The sequence below is a fragment of the Pleuronectes platessa genome, chromosome 24 (genome assembly GCF_947347685.1).
Source record: "Pleuronectes platessa chromosome 24, fPlePla1.1, whole genome shotgun sequence".
NCBI classification, from domain to species: domain Eukaryota; kingdom Metazoa; phylum Chordata; class Actinopteri; order Pleuronectiformes; family Pleuronectidae; genus Pleuronectes; species Pleuronectes platessa.
The window spans coordinates 3,737,052-3,759,426 of record NC_070649.1 but is presented as its reverse complement, the minus strand read 5'-3'; the positions used below and the strand labels follow the sequence as shown (position 1 = coordinate 3,759,426).

Here is a 22,375-nt window from a genome sequence, read left to right as displayed (position 1 = left end):
TATCCTTCTCCTACCAGCCCACCAATGGGGAGCACCTATTGTCAAATTATTAGTCTTCCATTGCAGCATGCAGGAGAGAAAAGGGGGGGGGGGGGGGGTAAAATAAAACATGCACATAGTGGATTGACCGAGGTGGAAAAGCCTGTGTGATGTTGCTACTGCTGCTGCGGAGGAGGAGGAGGAGGGGGGGGATGCAGGAGACGCGGTGCAGCTGAAGGCGCCAGACAGTGGAGAGGAGGAGAGGAGCAGACGGAGTCCACCACAACACACAGAGAGAGAGAGAGAGAGAGGGAGAGGTGGAGGAAGAGAAGAAGGAGGGCAGGCAACCGACGAGCCGCGGGGATTAGGTGACTGAACGCCGGCGACGGAGAGACCCCCCCCCACCAGCCTCCAAACGAGCAACCACATCCTTCTGATGGATCTGCATTCAGGTACCCCCCCCCCCCTCCCCCCTTCTTCTTCTTTTTGTTTAATCACACCCAGCATGGCTGATGTTGGATGAGGGGATGGAGAGAGTGTGGGGAAAAAGGTGATGGTGGAGGATAGAGGAGGATGGAGGAGGAGGAGGAGGAGGAGGATGAGGAAGGTGGCCCATGTGAATTACAAAACGCAGCTGAAGCTTCACACAATGGGAATCACACTGCAGAGAAGAGTCTCCATGTTTGTACGTCTCGTCTTCAGCCTCATCGAGCACGAGACTGTCCCACTGCTTGATTTAGTGATTCCACTAATAGTCTGCCTGCGTGTGCGTGTGTGCGTGTGTGTTTTTTGGTGTGTGTTTGTGTGTGAGAGTGTGCATGCGCAGCAGGGTAAAGAGTTTCTGTGTGTGACTTGTCGTAAGATGCCTTTGATATTTCCTCTTCTGTCTGCGTGTGTGTGTTTGTTGCAGCTCCAAACAAGAAAGTGAGCAGGATTCCAGTCATGGCCAGACTCCTGCTCCTCCTCCTGCTGCTGTGTGGCTGCCAGAACAGGTAAACTGACCCAGCTCATCATGGCCCCTCACATCTGTACTATTGCGTGTTCGTGTGTTTTGTTTTTGTCTGAGGACTCCTGCCCTCGTGCTGTGACTGATCGCTGCTCTGCTACAGCTCGACTTCAGATGCTTGTCCTGCACTCGAGAGAAAAGCAGAAATATAAATGAATCTTTGCTGTCTGTAAATCCCTGGAAACGTCAATCGGCTTTGAGATCACATCCTCCAACATTGTGACCTTTGTGCGTCTTTGTGAGAAAAGACAAAAAGTGTGATTTTCCAAATTTTCTCACCACAATGCTTCTCCTCGTCCTCCCGACACGTTCAGAGGGGCAACTCGTTTGTTTATATTTGGATCACTTGTCAAAGCCTTAATTATATCCACTGGTAGTTGGAAGCAGCTCTTATGTTCAACAATTAATCACAATATGCTTGTCCTTAACGCGGCCGGGATAATTAATCACAATAACCGTGTCCTGTCCTGCAGTTAAACTAATGCTCGGATGTTGTTCCTCCTCATTTCTCCTAATTTCTCCTCCTCTTCTTCTTCTTCTTCTTCTTCTCCCGTAGCCTCTGCTCGACCTCCTTGGAGGCTCAGAAGGAGGCGAGTGCAAACGACAACAGCACGGTCTTCACCAGGATCCTGGACGGGCTCCTGGACGGTTACGACAACCGGCTCCGGCCCGGGCTCGGAGGTTTGCCGGGGGACATCATTTCTCATTTCGGGGCCAGAAGCACAATTTTACATTCTAACATATTAAAGCACCAGTCGAGCCTCCCAGCGAGAGCTAACCTAACCCACTAACCCCGACTCCTGCCATCTTCAATCTCCTGCTGCAACTTCCCGCCCTTATTCACGGGAATAAAAATGGAGGCACCAGGTTAGGAATTGTACGAACAGGGGTCCAGCTTCCCTCCTGGACGGGGACGGGGGACGTGTGGGGGGGGGGGGGAGTGAATCAATCAAGCTATTTCCACCTCAGCCGGCATTCAGCGAGCTGTAGGGTTCCATTCATGCTCCTCACCCTGGCAACAAGAGATAACCTTGAGAGGCGACTAACTGCCGCTGGAGGATGGAGATCTTTCTTTTAATAAGGGAGTTATTGAAATGAAAGCTTTTCATTGTCCCCAGCTCTTTCTCTGATGGGCGCTCGCTGCGTTTATCCCAGCGATTTCCTTCTCTCCCACCCTCATCCTGTCACTGGTCCTGATTTCCCCCTTCAAATAACCGCACTGGTCCCCATGTGTGAGAGGTAGAAACGAGGATTTTCATGGCGAACCTCTGTCGATGTGTCATAGCCTGCTTTCACATCCTGGTAACGGTTGCCAGCCTTGACAAGAGGGCTTATAAATAAAAAACACTCAGGCCTTCACTCAGCTTCAACAAGCTGCTCTCCACAGCTCCACCAATCCCAGCTCGCCAGGGACACAGTTATATGCATGGGGGGGGGCATTTTGGATGGCTGCAGTCGCACTAAAAAATATTTATTTCCCGTATATCATCTTCAGAAGGACTGAGAGCACTGGTTTGTTCTGTAGCCAGATACACGATGTGGGGGTTTAAATATCCGGATTGATACTGATCACTGCTTTAATCGATCAAAATATTCTCAATATTTGCAAATTTGATCAAGTAACAGTTAGTCATTGTCATCTTTGTGCTATGTATATTGATAAATTACAACATTTAGCTACCTTCTGATATTTTTATAGACTTTCTTCTACGTCCTATGTCCCTATGTGTCAAAGACAAGTGTGTATATTAGTCTTGTTAAGATCTACTGGGATTAAAATGTCTTTTCATCGTCTCTCTTTGTCCTCGTCCACCTCTCGTGTGTTTGTCTTCGACAGAGAACGTGACCGAGATCAAGACCGATATCTTCGTCACCAGCTTCGGTCCGGTGTCCGACACGGAGATGGTGAGTTCATCCACCGCGAAGAACACAGACTGAGACCGCCTGAGCTTAACAAACACACACACAGACACACACTCACACACAGACACACACTGCTGTCAGTACTGTATATTCACATTTCTTGAAACTGCCCCAACTGTTACCAGGACGTTCACTCCACTCCACAACGTCCTTTGATCTTTCTTTGAAAATTCCCCTTTTCCTTAAACTTTTAAATGGAACCTAACACAGTGACTTCAGCTCCACATCCAGGATCTAATCCAAAGTGGCTGGACAATTCCCTCTTGTTCCGAATGACTCATTCTCTTATGAACTATAATGTTTCACTTGGATGGAAAAGAGCATTAACGCTCCTCTTTCATTAATTCTTCTATCACACCGCGGCCGTTTCCCTCGCGCTGATCAAACCTGCTACTTTCCAATAATTGACTGGAGAGAAGGTATCGACAAGAAGAGCGTGGTCGATTAATGAAATGTGGCAAGAGACTGAAACGGCTCTGAGGTCTATAAAAGTGTGTATGTCACCCGTCATTACTCTGCAGGACGGAGCGTTGTGTTTACTTCTCTTTCTCAGTGGACTAACGGGGGCACACAGGAGAATCGACTGTAACAGGGAGGGCAGTGCAGACTGGAAGGAAGTTAAATTAGCTCCTTGATGCACAGTAACCCTAAATAAGCCTTTAAAGCTGCAATCGGAAAATGTTATGAATCTGAGACAGAAAAACAAGTCGAGAATCACAAACCGCGACCCTGTACGACTTTACATGCTTATTTGGGGTAAATAAACACCCGAAGGAGCGATGATCTGTAGCTCTGCACTTTAAATTGACAGCTATCTCTTGATAAACGCTTCCCCGCCAGTAGAATGATCACAGGCCAGTGGGACTGGCAAAGATGACAGAGGTGTAAAGTTTACAGGCGTCACATAAGTTCCTGTTCCTGGGGTTCAACGTGCAGAAGCTTCTCTAACGACTCGATCTGTGCTCGCGACAGGAATACACCATCGACGTGTTCTTCCGTCAGAGCTGGAAGGACGAGCGCCTCTGCTTCAAGGGGCCGATGGAGCGGCTGCCGCTCAACAACCTGCTCGCCAGCAACATCTGGACCCCGGACACCTTCTTCCTGAATGGCAAGAAGTCCATCGCCCACAACATGACCACCCCCAACAAGCTGCTGAGGCTGAGGGACGACGGCACCTTGCTCTACACCATGAGGTCAGATCATCCAGTGGTTTGCTTCTCATTACACAAGCCTCGGTTTATCCAAGGCTGCTCGTAGGGAGAAACCTCAAAGTAAAGTGAGGACGGCTTCTATAAGTGTGTCCTACAACTTTAATAGAAGTTAGAGACGGGACAGTGGGGGTCGGATTGTGTAAAAATTTATAAAACAGGCGGAAAGGCCGATAAAACAACACAGTTTGGAAAGATACAGCAACAGCCTCTGAGTCAAATCCCAGAGAAATGCTGACATCTGGTGGCGATTTGATATCATCCCATCTTTACAGTAAAAGAGAGGAAATACAGCAATTATTTCTTCTTCTCTTCTATGTCTTCTTCTAATATTTAATGACTGTCTTCTAACACATGCGGAGACACTTGTCAATCCATTTTTTAAGAAATACTGCTGAAAAGACGCAGCCTCATTGTGAACCGTAGTTTTTTGGGCAGTAAATTAAAAAGGAAATAGATGAAGAAACAACTACAGATGCACATAACTGGTTATTTAAAGAAACATTTTTCTTTATATGAAAGAAAAACAAGAAAGGAGCATTTTACAGAAAAAAATACAAATTTGTATTGCAATTAACGTATTTTATTTTGGTTTATTATTGCGAGTGCAAGCGCCGGGACTCGGTTTGACCTTTGGAGCAGAGAATTAGAATAATTCTGTGCTTATCCTCAGGAGTTACTGTAGCCGGCAGGACTTAGGAGAGACTGTATCACGGACGAGAGCACTCCATCTGATAGCAGGCCCACCCACAGGGAGAATAATGCACGGTGCAGGGCAGATTATCCAGCCTGACATATATACATATCCAAAGACGCGTGTATTTATAGTCACCTCTTTGTCGCACGCACCAACACACACACACACACACTGCGGGTGTCAAGCATGTTAATCAGTTGTAGTGACGCCGACCTCTGACCTCGAGGCTTAACGAGGGAGGGGATTGCGTGGACGTGTGTGCGTTCATTTACATATGTGGAGTTTTATGGAAATCTTTGCATTCGTGCGTTGGTACCTGAAAGGGAAGACGCGCATGTGTGAATGTGTGTGTGTGTGTGTGTGTGTTAGTGAGTGTGTGTTTCTGTGTGTTTGCGTGTGAGAGCGCGACAGAGAGGGAGAGGGAAGTTAAAAATGGCTGCCACATTAGAAAGGAAGCAGCAGTAGGTTGCCTTTAATCGTCTGATTGTTACAGTCCCGTGTCTGTCATTACCAGCAGAGCTTAACCACAGGCAGCATAAACACACACACAAACAGACACACACAAGTGCACACACACGCACACACAGGCCATCTGGGTACTTGCAGGTTACAGCACTGGTTTCTCTTTAGGCCCATTTGCTCCGCATGTCAGTCATTCTTTGTTTTGGATTCATCCATCAACTCTACGACTAAAATAAATTCCACTTAAATCACAATATCATCAGAGTAGAGACGTCACAGTATGAGAATGAACTCGTGATTTAACGCTGCGTGAAAGATACTATATTCAAAATAAATGTTTGTCTTTATTCTCATAGCTTTTATTCTCATTGAATTACAAAACCCAAACACACTACAATACAAGTAGTGCTCTAATCAAACAATAGGTTAACACACGAACACACACTCACACACACGCACACACACACATGCAGTTAAAGTAGCATATGTTCACAGGCCTATGGGATCAACCCTGACATTACAGAGGTTTACAGTCTCACACACACACTCAACACATTCTGAAAATGCATGTACAAACCATGTCAGTGTTGATTACAAATATCACAAACACACACACAGAGACACACACTCCCTCACACGGCTGTCAGTGAAGGTCCCTCCCTCGCCTCTCTCTCCTGACTGATTGTGATTGTGCCCGTTTGAGGAGCGCTCGGTTTCACGGAGCAACTTTCCAGGCATTTGTCTCCATGGATAATTCATCAGGACACCATGCATTCTTAATGCACACAGGGTTGATGCCGGGGCCATTACAGCCACGTACCTCACAGACATGGCTTTATCAGCTGTTGTGAACGTCTGTGTTACCGCAGAGCGAGCGCATTACAACACCATTATCATTAGGCCCAGTTGGGTTGTTGTTCCCAGTCGAGCCTCCACACTGGTGAGCTTCAGACGTGGAACATGGAACTATGAGTTATTAAGGTCGGAGCTGCACAGCTTAACAAAACCATAAAATACTGTACAACTTGTATCACAACATATAGAGGAGGTGATGTTGTCGTCTGTGTTTGTGTGTTAGTGAGCAGGACTATGCAAAAACTACTGATCTGATTTTCATAATATTTTGTGGAGGGGTGAGGGGTGATCCAAGGAAGAGCCCATTTAAAATGTGGTGCAGATCCGGATCAGGAGGCGGCTCCAGGATTGTTATCCAATTACTTAACATCTCAAAAATCTGGCACATTTTGGGGACTGGTATTTATGATTGTGTGCAATTTGTATAAACTATAGGATCCTGACGCCTCTCATGCAAGTGGGGGAAGTTAACACAACAGCACAAAGCTCCTAGACTATGACTTCGGTTCCATCCTGTCGTCCGATTACTCGACTTCCCTGCAAGGTCATGTAAATCAGAAACTGTTAGATTTCCCATTGGAGCGGACTCACCCTGGTGGTGTGAAGGATTCCCACTCAGTCCATACATGGCTGTGGTCCCACAGAATCATGGGAGTTATTCTAATCTGCTGCTTCGCCCCAATATTTACTTCACCAACAATGGGACACAAATACAGAAACTATTTGTCCTGTTGGAGAAAGGCCACGTGAATAATTACAAGATGCTCCCGCGGCCACGTTCTACTTCCAGACCTTTCTTTTATTTCCTCCGTGCACAATCCTTCCGCTGTTGTCCACACAATAACACAAATGAATAATCCTGCACCGATGTGGAAAGCAAGCCGAGCCCCCGAAACAGTCGAGTCTATAGGCTCCCTCCTCGCTCTGCTGGGTTCACCGGCCTGATGTAATTGAGAGAAATCTCGTACTGTTACTGTACGTGCAGGAGGTCTGGGAGCAGAACAAGGAAAACTTGTCCCCAGAGGATTTCTGCTACACAGTCGTGAAGATTATAATTCACTTTTTACTCCTGGAACTAATGTGGGGGGCTGAAGCAGAAAAAAAAGCCAATGCACAAGAAATCTGTTAAAGAAATATATGTTTTGATGCACTGGTTTCCACACCATGTAATTCCCAGTTAAGCTCAGTGAATCCACATCTGACCTGAGAGGAGACGTGATGAAGGCAAGAAATGATTCAATGACACGAAAAGATGCTGAGTGGGCAGAACAGATTTAAAAAGGACTCGTGAGGTTCATTGAGAAAAACACTGAGGTTTCCGGCTCTTTTATGGAGAGACGCAGTAACAAATGGGGCCACCAGGTGGTAGTGTTGTCACTGGAATGGAATAAAGAGGCACTGACAGACTTCTATTCATGAAACTGAACCATTTTAATATTTTGGGGGGAAAATATGAATGAATGTCACGTATAAATATTTAGATCTGAACTCAACAAACTGGGATTTGTCAGCATTTATAATCACAGGTTAACATTTGTACAAAACTGTACCAATGTCATACTAATGTTTATTACTGCGATTAGAACACGGACAACTGTAAACGCCAATATTTGCAACTTAATTATTACTGATGGAATAAGTTAAGAATGTTATGAAATAAGTCGATTTAAATAATCTGTTGGAGAAGTCTCCTGGATTATCAAGCGATGCTGGAGAAGGATTTTCAAATCCTGGAAACTCAAACATCTTTCATTTTGTAAAAGATTCATTTTCCATTAATAAAGTCATCAATTACAGAAAGTTGTTATTTATAGTTCTACTTGCTGCCATTGAGTGAAAAGTATTAACTCAGTTTAGAAAATAATAATCTGGACTTTATATCTACCTCCGATTCCACCTCTCTCTTCTGCGTTGTTTCTTTTTTCCTACAGGGTTGTTTAATAGTTGTTATTGTAAATACAGTCAAGTCACAACCTCCCTTCTAATTGCGTTCGCTCCTCTGTAATTTCAGCGAGTCTGCAATTACAGCCGTTCCTGTGATTGTACCGAGTAATGAACCAGAGGTCTAACTGATAAATACATGTTTAAATGCTGAACAGACAGATAACTAATGGGTGTTTTGTGTTGTTTTGTCTTAGACTGACCATATCAGCAGAATGCCCCATGCAGCTGGAGGATTTCCCCATGGACGCACATGCCTGCCCTCTCAAGTTTGGCAGCTGTAAGTAAAATCTATTTTTAAATGTACTTTGTCCTTTAAAATATACTAATCCCAGCTATTATCCTGCACCGTGCAACGCAGTAAAATCCAGATTTAGAGAACAAAAAACAGCAGAGATTGTGTAATTAATGGATTGCTTCTTTAGCAGACTGTGGATTATTGTGTAGATCGCTGTGTTTGCATCTCATTCACGATTGCAACTTTTAAGACTGTGCGAGTTCTACTAAAACAATTCCCTTCTTGTGTTTCAGAAGAAGGGAATATGTGTTATTTATTTAATTTAAAGTTACAAAGTCTCATTCTATAACCAAATTCAAACACATTCATTATTAAATAAAGTCCACAAACCTAAAGTATGAGTTCAAGAAGACACATGAGTACGATGACAGTTCCTGGACAAAATGAAGATGTTATATAATGGTTAACTTCATGGTCTTCCCTTGGAACAACCATTAAAAACTTAGCAAGCAGGAGAGAGAGAGGAGAAGGTTACTGCGTGTCCCTCAACAGTTAATTAGGCCAGTGATCGGAAGGGCTTTCCCCACTGCCTTCTTAACAGGAGGGCTTGACTGTGTGTCCTACCAGCGAGGACCTGGATAGAAACCCGAGTGTCCCTGGGGGTATTTAAAGACAGATCTGGCTGAATGCCACACCTTGGAGCCTCTGGGGCTAAAAGGATGAGGCTCTTATCCCCAGATTTCAGCGAGACGCACTCCGACCACACTTACTATGCAGCAGAAGCACATTTGACTACAATCCAATTATGTGGTAAGGAGCTGCTGGGCCTTCCCATGGCAACACTGATCTAATCACCTCGCTGCAACGCCCCGCAGGTGAGAGGTGTAAGTGTATAATGGGAATAATGTGTTGATGGCAACACTGAATCTGAACAAGGTCCTGATTCCCAGTGTGTGGGGGGGGGGAATCTGTGTTTTCATTTGCTTCAGTTTTGTCCTGAAGCGCTGACACTCGCTGACCTTTCGCTTTGACCTGACCGGCTCCTGATTGGACCGTTATCCTCAGGGAGCCTCACGCTAGGCTGCAGCTTTACATACAGAGCCTCTAGGTCGCAGGGCCAGACCTTCACTGTACTGGAAAGGATATGAAACGTGTCTCCCAGTCAAGAAAAGCCATCAAATCTGTCTCTTTTCCAGAGTCCAGATCTGATCGTTGAGTTCCAGATGAAGCAGAAATGTTGACATTAAGATAAATAGGCTGAAAGTTTTCAAGCTAAAGCAAATAAATCCAGTTTCCTTATTTAATTGAACGATTATTACAATTTGGATTTTCAGCCCATAGTGTAGGATTCTATAAATCTCTTGTTTGTCAAGGTTTCTGTCTTTCCACTAATTTTCTATAACTGAAAGGATATAAAATGAACTCATATTTGAATGGATTTAAAACATGTGGGCACATTGAAGCTAATATCATTCAGCTTCAGCAGTAGCTTTACAATTCAGTTTATATTCTTGTACTTGAAACAGACAAAAAGCACTTGAACCACAAGGTCAGGTGACTAAGCGTTGATGCACCAAATAATTGCCGGTGCGTCAGAGAAAAATAACATGAGAGCGAAACACAATGTGCCTCAGCAGAAGGCCACAGGTCAGAGAGACGACTCACACAGAGGGAAGAACAGCTGCAAAAGAAAATGTCTGTCTCCCCGAAAAACACTGCATGATTACAGTTATTGACAGATCTGTGACGTGCACAAGCTTTTGGATCCCGGCGGGGCGGCGTCAGGAATGTGTAGAGATGCAGACGATGGTGCACGATGAATAGAACCAGTCCCCTGACCAGTAGCTGTCCTTCAACCCCACAAAGATCCCACTGAACATGTGCAGGGAATCACCTCATGTTCACTACGTTCATATTCAAAGATATTAATGTCTGAGTCACCAGATGATTATCAGTCAACCTTCATTTATATTTTAACGACAGCCTAACATCTGCTGGATTTCCCCAAATTCCACTTTTTAATATCCACAACCAGCTCAACAGACGCCGGGTTAGCCAGCTGCCTCCGCCTCCTCTTTGGCATTTGATTGGCCGAGGTCACGCAGCAACGGAGGCACTAGCCAATCAAATCGTGTTTAATTAAATGGACGCAGTTGCCCAGCACTGGTGGGAGACCAGAGAAAGCAGACAAATGTCATTCAGCTCTTGGGAAGACACTGGAAATGGAACATACATTAGTTTATTTAATAGGATAGTTTTCACTTTATTGATCTGACCAGGAGCCGACCTATGAAAGTGATCTGATGCACTGCAGATTAACAAGCAGCTCCATTCAGAAAGCACAACCGGAGAGTAAGTGACGACTTTGGCCGACTTGCAGCCTCATACTGGAGGCGGGAGCTGCAGAGCATTAGTGGGAACTGTGGAAAAGTTGGCACAGGTGCAGCCTCTCGCCTGCCAAAGTCAAAGCTCCTGTGCATAATGAAATTCACCAATAATCCCTTATCCCAAACTACCCTCCAATTAAGGCCCCGGCCTTTGGCCTGACAGTGGCCCAATTTAAACACTGAGTATATTGCACAGCAGTATCAGCGGCCAAGTGAGCAGCCAGAGTGGAAACACTCGAGTCAGGATGTGATCTGCTGACCGGAAACACTGCAAGAGCTGCTCTGGGATCAGTCAGCAGAAGAAGGAGCAAACATTTAAATATCTTTAAAGCAAGTTTGGTTTCTCCTGTGTTTTATACATTCATGTTTAAGTACATTTATGGCCATAGAAAATTGATCATCCATATATTTTTTTAAATAGGCCTGTCAGTAAAGTGAGATCGGTCCTGGAACCCACATGCAAACACACTTTTCATAATAATATATGTATAAATAAAGTTAAATGTATTTATATAGCACTTTTCTTGAGTTAAAAAGTGCTCAACAGAAAGAAAACTATTGAAAAACGGAAACAGAGTTCAGTCATTAAACTGATATGTCACCTGAACCAATAAAAGGCTGATGAAGAGACTGGAAAGACAAAAACATGCCGGTCCAGGCTTGAAACCAGTAACTCTATGAATCATCTCTCCAGCCACAGTTTTCCATGTCCTCATATTTCATCCCTAAGATGACAGATCGATTTATTTGTGCAGGAATCTACATTCTACATAAATATATGAGCGAGCAGCACAGGCCCCAGAGTGTGTGCACAGATTTTCATCACAAGTGTGATGCAACACATTCCAGTTAATCTGACTGGGTCTGGTTCCTGACAGTGGACATCACCTCTGACCCACAAGTGTGGTCTCGACAAAAATACACTCAAACATCCACCGCTCATACACAGACATGCGAGCAAAAATCTGTTGTTGGCTTGAAGCCTGAGGTGTAATCAAAAACCACGAGATAAACGAGTGCATCACAACAACCTCATGAACACACAACACAACACACAGCCGCACATCGACAGCTGCACATGAGATGATGGACGACGGGTTGAAACGGCCTCTGATGGGTTTCTAATCTTCTCTGGGGGGAAAGAAAATAGTTGTTGCAATGCTTCATGTGCATTTTGAATGAAAAACATGTTAAAGTCTTAATGCACAATTTAATTTGAACTAATCCCCCCCCCCCCCCCCCCGTGCCTCTCAGATGCCTACCCGGTGTCAGAGGTGGTCTACACGTGGACTGAGGGAGCGGCGAATCCTGTGGTGGTGGCAGAGGACGGCTCCAGACTCAACCAGTACCATCTGATCGGGCAGACCGCCGGCACAGAGGACATACACACGAGCAGAGGTGTGTGCAATGACTGCTCTATAACTGATGATCCTACAGTAGTACGGGTAGTGTGAGATACAAGTAGTATTGCAGTACTGAAGAAGAAAATGTCATAATACTACAAAAAGCATGCGTACTACAAAATCCTGTAAAACGCTTTCATGATTCTTCTGGATAATGTGGAGCTGAAAAGAGGAATTTGATATCATCCCTAAGAAGTGACACAGAACTTCCTATAGCAAGTGGCTCTAGTACTGTGTGGTAGTATTTAAAGAGTACTGTTAGAGTACTAACAGTAATGAAGTCATAGTTATAGTTCTGCTGCAATAAGAGCAGGAATTAAAGTAAAAATAATAGCACAATAGTTCCTGTTAATCCCAAAGGAAGGAGCTATTTGATCGTCTCAAAAAATGTGATGCTGGTGAACAGGAACAGAAAGTTTCTGAATAACATAAATTAATAACATAAACTGTAGCAGAGAAAATGAGTTTCTAAGGAATGATACTTTACTGTATGTTCTCATGTCTAAGTAACTTCTGAAGCTGCTGATTCATCTTTACAGGAAACACATGCACATAGAAGTAGAAAGTCCAGACAGACGACTAAGCAGTATTGTTAGTTTTGAATCTTTTATGGGTTTTGTTGTCCTTTGAAAGTTTTTTTGAAAAGGATTCACACAAATATCCAGCTACAGTCACGACAGTACGAGGATGATGTTTTCTTACAGAACACAGATTCAGTGTTCTGGTCCCAGAGTCATCTCCCTGACGAGGTATCAGATCGACTCCCTCCAGGAAGTAACGGCTTTGCAGGTTAAAGAGTCACAACAGAACTCAGCTGCAGCACAACGTGGGTTTTACCACTTTATCACTTTTTAGCTAACCAAAGAAACCTCGAGCAGAAGGATCCAGACCCACCAGGTCTTTCCCCAAACCTCCTCTTATTCTTCACGTTTCTTACAGACGACACATTTCATACTCTGCTCCGGGGCTCGATAAGTGTAGTACCAAATAACGTGATGTAACTAATTCTAGATTAGAAAAGATCAACTCTCTGCGGAGAGAGATGGGCGTGCGAGGCCGGGAGTAAATGTGGGAAACATTATCAGGAGATCAGAGTCAATGAGTGGAGGCGAGTGGAGGAGAGTAGCCTATCCCTCACACAACCAGCTGTCTACAGGCCCGGACAGCCCTGTCAAACAACACTTATCCCTGCATGAGCCCACGTGCACGCGCTCCCACACACACACACACACACACACACACACACACGCGCACACACTGAGCCAGCGAGAGACCTGAGACCTCGGGTTAATCCTCCATCCAACCACCCATCAGCCTTTGCATAAGAAGATGACATCACAGATCAGCGAGGGATTTGGTTGGTCGGCCGTCCCCCTTGTGTGTCTCTGTGTTTGTGGATGTGTGCTCGTGTCCATTTATCTTCACGAGGACAAGTGTCGTCACGATGGCGGTTGAAAACCCCCACAGAGCGTCGGGGGGGGGGGGGGGGGGGGGGAGTTAGGTCTAAGGGCGAGTTCTAGTAGTGAAATAAAATGAATAAGAGTATAAAAATTCAAACTTAAAATGAAATGGAGGGGCTTTACAAAGATGGAAGAAGAAGTGTGTGTGTGTGTGTGTGTGTGTGTGTGTGTGTGTGTGTGTGTGTGTTGGAATTGGACAGCGCTGCTTTGACACGTGGGGAGGGGCAGTGGGTGGGGGGGGCAGTGGGGGTGGGGGTGGGGGCGTTGAAAGGCATCTGCTTAATACTCTTATGTAAAACGGAACTGTATTACACTTCGCTCCAGTTTCGAGCAGAATCATTATTAAAAGTGTGGATTTCCCCCCCCCCCCCCCCCCACCCCTCCCCAACGTTTATTTTTTTTTTATTCATGCACCACAACAGAAAATTAAAATCTGTGCTGGCTGACAGGGTGCTGGGGGACGAGGGTGACTGGGTTCGTTGGGTTGACGTTGGGCTGCTGAGCTGGTTTGTTCACTGGTTTGCAGTCAGGTGATAAAACACATGAATTATCTTTTAATGTTTAACACAATCAGGATTTCGTGCAGCTTCCCTTGCAATAAACTTTTATTATAGGTAATTTATATTTTAGTTCTTTTAAGTGAAATTCGTTTAAACTATACTTGGATGAAAACTTCCCTTTGGGAGTTTTTTTATTTTAAACATAGACATGGAAATATCTAGAGCTGCAGCGCCGCCTCAACGCGAGGAGGTTGTTGGTTCGAATCCCGTTGTCTGTGTTGAGTTTACGTGTCCTCCTTGTGTCTCTGGGTTCTCCGGCCTTTAGAGAACCAATGGTTCTATGGATGATGCTTCAAAATGAACCGAATCCTTTTACCATCTCAGTTCTTCTTTGTCCTTGTTTTAATGTTTTACTTTACAGAAACCCATCGTTTACTGTTTCCAGGTCTAATCCCAGCCCGAGGTGATGTTGTCTGTCTTCATTTCATTGACTTGACGTCGACCTCGTTTGCACCGACTCCTCAAACTTCCATCTGCTGCTCGGACTGATCCCAAAACTGCTGAACGTTCTCTCAGAACTCCATTAAACTGATTCACTAAAGGCAGCGAATCATCGCTCATGCAGCTCAAAGCTTCTGTCTGGAAAACGTCCAAATCAGTGGTGGAGATTTCTGATGAGTTTCAGCTAAGGGGGGGGGGGGCAGGGGGTCACATTGGGTCCAGTAGGTTAATGTACTTCCTGTACGTCTTTGCTCATCACGGTCGCACACAACAGTTTTTAAGCCAGAACAACACAATGAGGTTTGATGTTATATTTACAGGCTGGAAATCGATTGTTAGCTTTTATCAACAATTTCTAACAGTTGTTTCTTTTTTGCATGTCCCTGCAACACAACTACATATTTAGGTTTTTCTAATTGAAGTAATATTAAGTTTCAAGATGACATAGGAGGTAATAGATATGGAACCCAGGGTGTCAATCACTGCAGGGCCTACCAGAGATAACACATGTTTTCTATTAGGGGACAACAGACGCAAGCAGAGGTGGGTGGCGGGGGTGTGAAGGCCGGGAGGTTTGTCTTCGCTCTGATAAAAGACAGAGACACAAGAGAGCTGTCACCTGCAGTTATCTGTCGTTCCCCTGCTTGATTAAAAGAAGTCAGACGGTCGCCTGCTGCTTCATCGGGTCTAGACAAAGTAATGAAGCTGCGGCAAATCTGAAATTCAAAACCGCTGCCAATTAATGATCGGGGGGGGGGGGGTGGGCTCGCCTGGACCCGTCAGCAACTGGCTCAGGAAAACAGGGCCTCAACAAAATCACGGGCCAGCTTCGCCTCTTCCGTGGATTAATCTTGTTTTGATGCCGGATGATAATGGATGTAAATCTTGAACCCTGGTGTCGGGAGGTAGAGAGCACCAGATATCAGATGGTTGTGGCGTTAGCACATGTAATCTTTGACCTCGCTCCCAGCCGAGGTCACGAAGCAGGAGATTAGTCCACAGGTTTCTAAAGACATGACTTGCTCTGGCTCAGACACTGTTTCCTAAAATAACCCTTGACTCTTAAGGTGGACGAGGGCGTAGTACAGCAAGGGGCTTGTGGGACATGGAAAGAAAGGTGGATTATTATTCAGCAACTCATGAGAGACACCTTTCCAGGGGACAATCATTCATTTAGACGTGTTAGTCGGCGTTTTCCCTACTCACCAGTTCACCAGCATGGCGGCATTGTTCCCCGCTATAAACGGAAGTTCCCCTCGGACGTCGTGTAATACAAATCCTTGGGAGAAAAGCAGTAAGATCCACCAGGGGAACATGGTCCTCCTCATTCCTTGGCCCCCAGTCCTGTCGGGATCCATTCATCAAAGGCAAAGGTGACCCTGGGGTGTCCCAGGTTGGCAGCGCCTGGACGTGTCCGGGATGTGGCTGTGAGCCAGGCGGCCTGGAGTCATGAGGGCGTCAGAGGGCCCAGGTGATGGGGTCCCAGTAAGAGCTACTGGTGCGTGGGATCTCCTGACCCGGGCATGGCAGTGGCAGCTGCTGCTTGTGTGTATTGTCCGTCCTCAGCTGGGAGAGAGAGACGCCTGCAAAACAAACCGGTTCCCTCACTCTCAGGCGGCCGTCAGTCGATGGCCACTGAGCACTTTCTTCTTCCCTTCGCACGCCAGCCAATCCCAACAAGAATCTTTGATCATAACTCCACCAGCAGCTGCCAGATCACAGGAAACCAACATGAAAAGGGAAATGTCCACACGGTCGACCCCCCCCTCCATCCCACCGGTGATCAGCAGCAGTGTCCCTCTCCTCCGCGGCTCCCAGTGCGTGTTGAGGTGTCGTGGCTGTCAGCAGTTAGGAATCAGTCTTCATGTGTGTGTGTGTGTGTTTGTGTGTGTGTGTGTTGTGCGTGTCTCCATGCCTGGATTGGCAGGGCCGAGTAGGCGGGGCTTAGGATCCCAGGACAGGAAGGCTCACCCCCCCTCACCCTCCCTCCCTCATCCCATCCCCTTTACTCCCTCTCTCTCCCTCACTGATGGCAGGATGCAGATTGTAACCGGGGATTAGGGAGGTTCAAAAATCGGATTTTGCCCAGGGAGAAAGCCTTGTGTATTACTGTGCGTGTGTGTATGTGTGTGTGTGTGTGAGAAAGGGAGGGAGGGAGAGAGAGCTTGTGTACATGTGCTCTGGTGTGTGGAGCACGGTCATTGGATTTTTCATAGTTTACCAGCGCTCACAGTCGCAAACTGCTGCTGGCGAGAGGATTTTTTAAAGCCTCAAATGCAATCTTCACTTGTTTAACTGAATATTGTGTCCCCTGTCTTTCTCTCCATCTCTCGGCCCGCTCTCTCTCTCTCTCTCTCTCTCTCTCTGGGTTTAGCTCCTAATGCTGTCGCTCCATTGTTGAATCACAGACATTAACAGCATCATAACAATAATCTATTGTCAAGTTCTCGCAATAAGTGAAACCACTTCGGGCTTGTTTTCCAGTTTAGTAATGGATTTGAATATGAAATGTTCTCTTCATCCCAGCTCCGGTTTTCGAATGTTCCACCTCTGATTATTTCATTACTGAAATTGCAGAAGGGGGGGGGGGGGGGGGGTGATGCTTGTACAAGATGAACACTTTGTTCTTGATTGTGGTTTAGCTCAAAGCACATATCTAGTAGCTATTATCTATTAGCTATTATCTATAATCTATTAGCAGACATCTTCCCTCTTGCATTGTCCCTCGTCCCCGTCTGACTTCATGTCTCTTCTTTGTGCTCGCCCCCCCCCTCAGGCCAGTACACCGTGATGATGGCCCACTTCTACCTGAAGAGGAAGATTGGATATTTTGTCATCCAGACGTACATGCCCTGTTTCATGACCGTGATCCTGTCCCAGGTCTCATTTTGGCTGAACCGTGAATCCGTCCCTGCGAGGACCGTGTTTGGTGAGCGAGGACGCGTATTTACTTATTCTGTTAAAAAGAAAACGTTTTATTTATTTGTGTAATATTGCTGCCGTCCACAATCACACCAGGGAGAATAATAACCGAGCATCACCGCAACAGCCGGCAGTTAAGAGTTATTAAAGTGTCGGCTTGTATAAACTCAATTTCATCTGGCCAACTCCTTCTGTTGCACCCAGGAGTGACCACTGTCCTGACCATGACCACCCTCAGCATCAGCGCCAGGAACTCGCTCCCCAAGGTGGCCTACGCCACGGCCATGGACTGGTTCATCGCCGTGTGCTACGCCTTCGTCTTCTCCGCCCTCATCGAGTTCGCCACGGTGAACTACTTCACCAAGAGGAGCTGGGCCTGGGACGGCAAGAAGGCTCTGGAGGCTCAGCACCCCAAGGTACAGCTGGTGGGAGAGAAGTTCACTGTTTCAAAGGCCCCGGATTATATTAGAATTCAAACCATGTAAGCTTGAGTCTACTTTAGAGGTTTCATCACCGTCAACCACTTTCCTAAGGACCCTGTAGTGTTCACACTGATTCTCTACCTTTCAAACTACCTGGTGGAAGTTTGTTTTGACCGTGTATGACTTTATCTTCTTTACTTTTCACGCTAATATAATTATATGTGCCATTTTGTGATGTTGATGTAAAAGCCTTGTTTTCAATACTATCACAAAACTCATCCCCAGAATGTAAACAAATAACAAGTACGTTAATCACAGTGAAAACTACGACCAGAATGATTTCCAGATATTTGCACCACATCACAACAGAGATTCTATTACAAGCCCCTTGCTTGACTATAACCAGAGATCCTCAGACACATGTACATGCCTCCTCTAGCAGCGGCACTAAACTTATACCTGCATATTGAAATCATCATGAATAAGAATCATTCCACCAGAGGGACTCCTGCTGCTCCCTCAGTCAAATTCAATCATGACCAAATGTCTCAGCTCTGTAAAATCTCTAATGATTCCAGACAGAAGGAAACACATTGACTGTCTCAGGTCAGAAACACAGGTGATGAGCAGGGGACACACAACGTGGGTTCAGGGCTGATTCAGAACTAACTCTCTTCTCCCTGTGATCTGTCCCGCTGCAGAAACGAGATCCCATGGTGCTTTCCAAAAAGCCCAACAACGTCTGCTCGGCCGGCGTCAACTACACCCCCAACCTCACCAAGGACGTGTCCATCTCCACCATCTCCAACACCACGTCGGTGCAGCTCCGGACCTCCGAGACCAAGATGGTGGACCCCAAGAAGACCTACAACAGCGTCAGCAAGATCGACAAGATGTCGCGGATAGTGTTCCCCGTCCTGTTCGGAACCTTCAACCTGGTCTACTGGGCCACGTACCTCAACAGGGAACCAGTGGTGAAAGGAGTGGTCAGCTCCACGTAATCTTTTTCCTTCTCGGAGACAGAGAAGTTTGTGCAGGGGAGGAAGTGAGAGTGGGGGGGACTAAAAAGAAAGGAGTTGCTCTAAGGTCTTTGCCCTAGACAAAAAAAAAAAATCTGCTCTTGAAGAACAAACTATACTCAACTATCCATGTCAGGCTCTTTGAATTGGATGCAAGGCTGCAACAGAATCCTTGTCCTGTTGTTCGCGGCCAAAAAAAACAAACCTGCTCGGTCACAAAGAAACTGCTCTCAGACCAGCGAGCGGGCGCTTTGCTTTTTCTCTCATCTTTCCTGCTGCAGTTTGCATGACGCTCTCCTGGAAAACAAGGAGAAACCAAGGACTCCTCTATTTCTTGAATGCTGATGTACATGTCAAATCATTGCTTTGAGCATTTGGAGAAACTTTGCCTACATTGAAACGCGTCATGTTCTCACCACGGAGGCTCGAGATGCATCGAGCTCCTGCTGTGAAAAAGCTGCGAGAGCATTATGCATCTGAATTTGAAAACTGGACTCAGCTCCACTCCTGTGTGGAAGAAACATCTCTTGAGATTAACGCTGCAGGTGCATTAATAATTTAATTTTATGTCGTCTTTCTGAAGAAGAAACTTTTCTTTTCTTTCTTTTCTTCCTTCTATGGCAGCGAGTGCTCGTGTGTCTCTTTCTACATCGTTACTTGAAGATTCAAAAGAAAACTGCTGCTCGCCTGGTTTCCCACAAGCACTGAAGTCTGTATGAAAAGGAAGAGAAGGTGGAGAAAAAAATATGTATATGGAAGATTATCATTCCTCATGAAGAAGCTCCTCTTCATTCGTAAAGAATTAAGAAACCGTAATTTAGGGCAGAGAGACTTCTTGGCCCAGTTGCACTGGGTGACTGGGCGGCTGTGGATGGTGGGATCAGACACATTTAGCACCGGATACGTTCGAGTCTGGGTCACTCAGCGAGGAAACTAATATTCACAGCTGAGAAGCCACTGCTCCGCGTTCGTCACATACAAATCAGCACAGGGAGTCCAGAGCTCAGAGAGGGAGCCAGGGTTCAAGCTGCTGTTTCATCCAGGCTGCTGACGTGGGCCAGCTTCACTTAGATAGACTTTGACCTATTTAAGTATCAGGGCCTTGTGAAGGGAAAAGAAAATTGGAGATTTGTAAAGTGAAGTCTGAAAATGAGGAGAATAAGGCTGTAAGGACATCTTCAGATCACAGGCATAGTCAAACACCAGGTGAACATTTAAAGTGAGAAAGTTTCAGAGTGCAATTCTCAATAACTATTTTGGATGGTCCTTCACATGCGAGCCGATATCAACATTCTGCCATTTTAAAAGCAAGTGTGAAAAGGTTTTGGGAAACTAGGCCGAGTCTCACATGGGGAATCATGTAAATAGACTTTTTATTTTTTACCTTTTGCGTTTTAAGTCCTTTAAGAAGAAGAAGAAGAAGAAGAAGAAGAAAAAAAGCCTGAGTCAAATGCTGACTTTGAATTTATTCCGTGTTTTGTTTCTTTTCTTAATGTTTTTCCGTGAACACGTGTGAGACTCTTTTATTCTCATTGCTTCTGGAGCATCCGACCGAACTTGGCTTTTAACGTTTTCAATTGAATCTGATTTTCACGTGTTTATTTCTACGTTGACTGGATTAACCTGGAAGCGACGAGGGCACACACACACACACACACACACACACACACACGCACACGCACACGCACACACACACACACACACACACACAGGACTGTGGTGACACACACTCAGGAACTAAAGGACTTTCAGAAGAAGAGTTGCCTCAGAGTCCCTGCGTCTTTAATCACATGGATTTTGAGAAGTGACCCGACACCTGCTGCTACAGGAGCATTGCCCCCCCCCCCCCCACACACACACATCTGACACTGGGTGAAGAACCATGTAAATAAAGATGATCAGCTGCTATTGTACCTGCTTTGCTTTGAATAACTATATTTAAAACGTATCAGTTTCAAAAAACTCTTTCCAAAGCGTTTTTTATGTCTAACTCCTGTGCCATGATATCCTGTTGTGTTTCTGTGCTGGTTTGGTTTCGATGTTGAATCCCACATTCCTATGAATCTGAAAATGTCGCCGTGTTTTCAAATGCTCCGTGGATCCCTGGTTAATCTTTGGATCATTTGTCGTGTCGGGGGGGGGGGGCGAGCTGCTCCACTGCTGCTTCACTCAGCCTTATTCAGAGTCAGGATACCAAAGGAAATGAAACTTCTAGAAGCGATTTTGGTCCCTGATCAGTTAAATGTTTAAATTGTCTCAAAGGGGCCAAACACTTTCCCCCCCACTAAGGATGCTCATGTGCTAAAACGGGGAAAAGGAGCAAAGAGACGTTTTCAAAACTGAAATATTCCCGTTCACTGCAGGTCAGATCTTCATGGAGAAATGAATGCCCCTATCCTTCCATCCTTCCATCCTTCCATCCATCCGTTTAACCAACCCTCCCTCCTCATTCGCCAGCCAAGAAGCGACTGCCCCTCCCTCCATCCCCTCCGCCACTGCGACAGACTCATCTGCCGTACATCTGTTAGAAAAAGGGATTTAGTGACGCTTAAGTTGCTTTCACCCGTTCAGGGGGGCCCCCTTACAGCAAACTCCAATTTAAGCCCCGACCGGCCCGGCCGATGACAAACGCTTGTTTTTCTCCACACAGACCTGGACAGATGTGGCTGGTGCATGTTGGGGACAAGTTTAGGATTCATTATGTGTGCTTTATCCAGAGCGGGCGCATGGGCAGTGAGGCAGACTGAAGTTTAGAACCTAGGTCTCTGGACTAGGGAATGTATTACACATGTGGCCGTCAGCTTCAGGAGATCTTCATTGTTTTGAGCCTCAGCAAAACACTTTTGTTTTGGTGGAGACCTTTGCCTTTATAGGTGGACCTTAAAAGAAAAGTCTTACTTACATTTATTCTTTGTTTTTATGTATTGTATTTGTTTTATGTAATATACTTAAATTGATCAAATAAAAAAAGGATGAACAAAGCTGGTATCCAGGGATTATTCTTTTATTTTTAAACACGGAGTCGAGCTGCCGCTGTATTCTGCAGAATCATAAACTATGATGATAACTGTTAATATAAGGAGGAAGATTGCCAGCATTTCTGGTATCAATGTAATTCCCGAGTGATATTTAAGAGCTTTATAAAAATAGCAGGATGTATAAATAAAGTCCGTAGGCTCCCATTCCAGTGATCACACAACTGGGTAGAGTCTTTTTTGGTCTATTTAAGGGTTCTCATGAAGACAGTTACTTTCTGCAGGAGACACAAGTGAAACAAAACAGCTTCACATGCCGTCTGTTGATCTTTGTGTCACACGACATTCAGAACAGAATTATTTCTAATTTGATATTTGAGGTGCAAGACTAAAATGAGAGATTACAGTTCCCTTATCGAGCAGAACATGAGACATTTTGTCCTTCGTGAGACGGAGACAATGTCAACTCACTCTTTT

At 45.4% G+C, this 22,375-nt stretch overlaps 2 protein-coding genes across 2 annotated transcripts in view; one reads left to right on the top strand and one right to left on the bottom strand.

The window, feature by feature from the left end:
• Positions 1-15,918, bottom strand: part of LOC128431237 (gamma-aminobutyric acid receptor subunit beta-3) — a 48,145-nt gene extending 32,227 nt beyond the window's left edge. Inside the window, exon 1 of the mRNA XM_053417496.1 lies at positions 15,767-15,918. Coding sequence (XP_053273471.1) covers positions 15,767-15,918 — 152 coding nt within the window. The remainder of the gene's footprint in view (positions 1-15,766) is intronic.
• Positions 416-18,905, top strand: gabra5 (gamma-aminobutyric acid type A receptor subunit alpha5). Its single transcript, XM_053417500.1, has 10 exons — positions 416-431; positions 890-971; positions 1,542-1,666; positions 2,823-2,890; positions 3,881-4,101; positions 8,269-8,351; positions 11,951-12,094; positions 17,337-17,489; positions 17,687-17,898; positions 18,606-18,905. Exons 1-10 carry the CDS (start codon positions 416-418, stop codon positions 18,903-18,905), a joined length of 1,404 nt encoding a protein of 467 aa, XP_053273475.1.
• The last annotated feature ends 3,470 nt before the right edge of the window (positions 18,906-22,375 follow it).

Excerpts from the sequence above, each read along its gene's own strand:
- gabra5 (XM_053417500.1), top strand. Across the intron at positions 17,490-17,686 it reads CCCTGCGAGGACCGTGTTTG|GAGTGACCACTGTCCTGACC; the intron begins GTGAGCGAGGAC and ends TGTTGCACCCAG. Across the intron at positions 17,899-18,605 it reads TGGAGGCTCAGCACCCCAAG|AAACGAGATCCCATGGTGCT; the intron begins GTACAGCTGGTG and ends GTCCCGCTGCAG.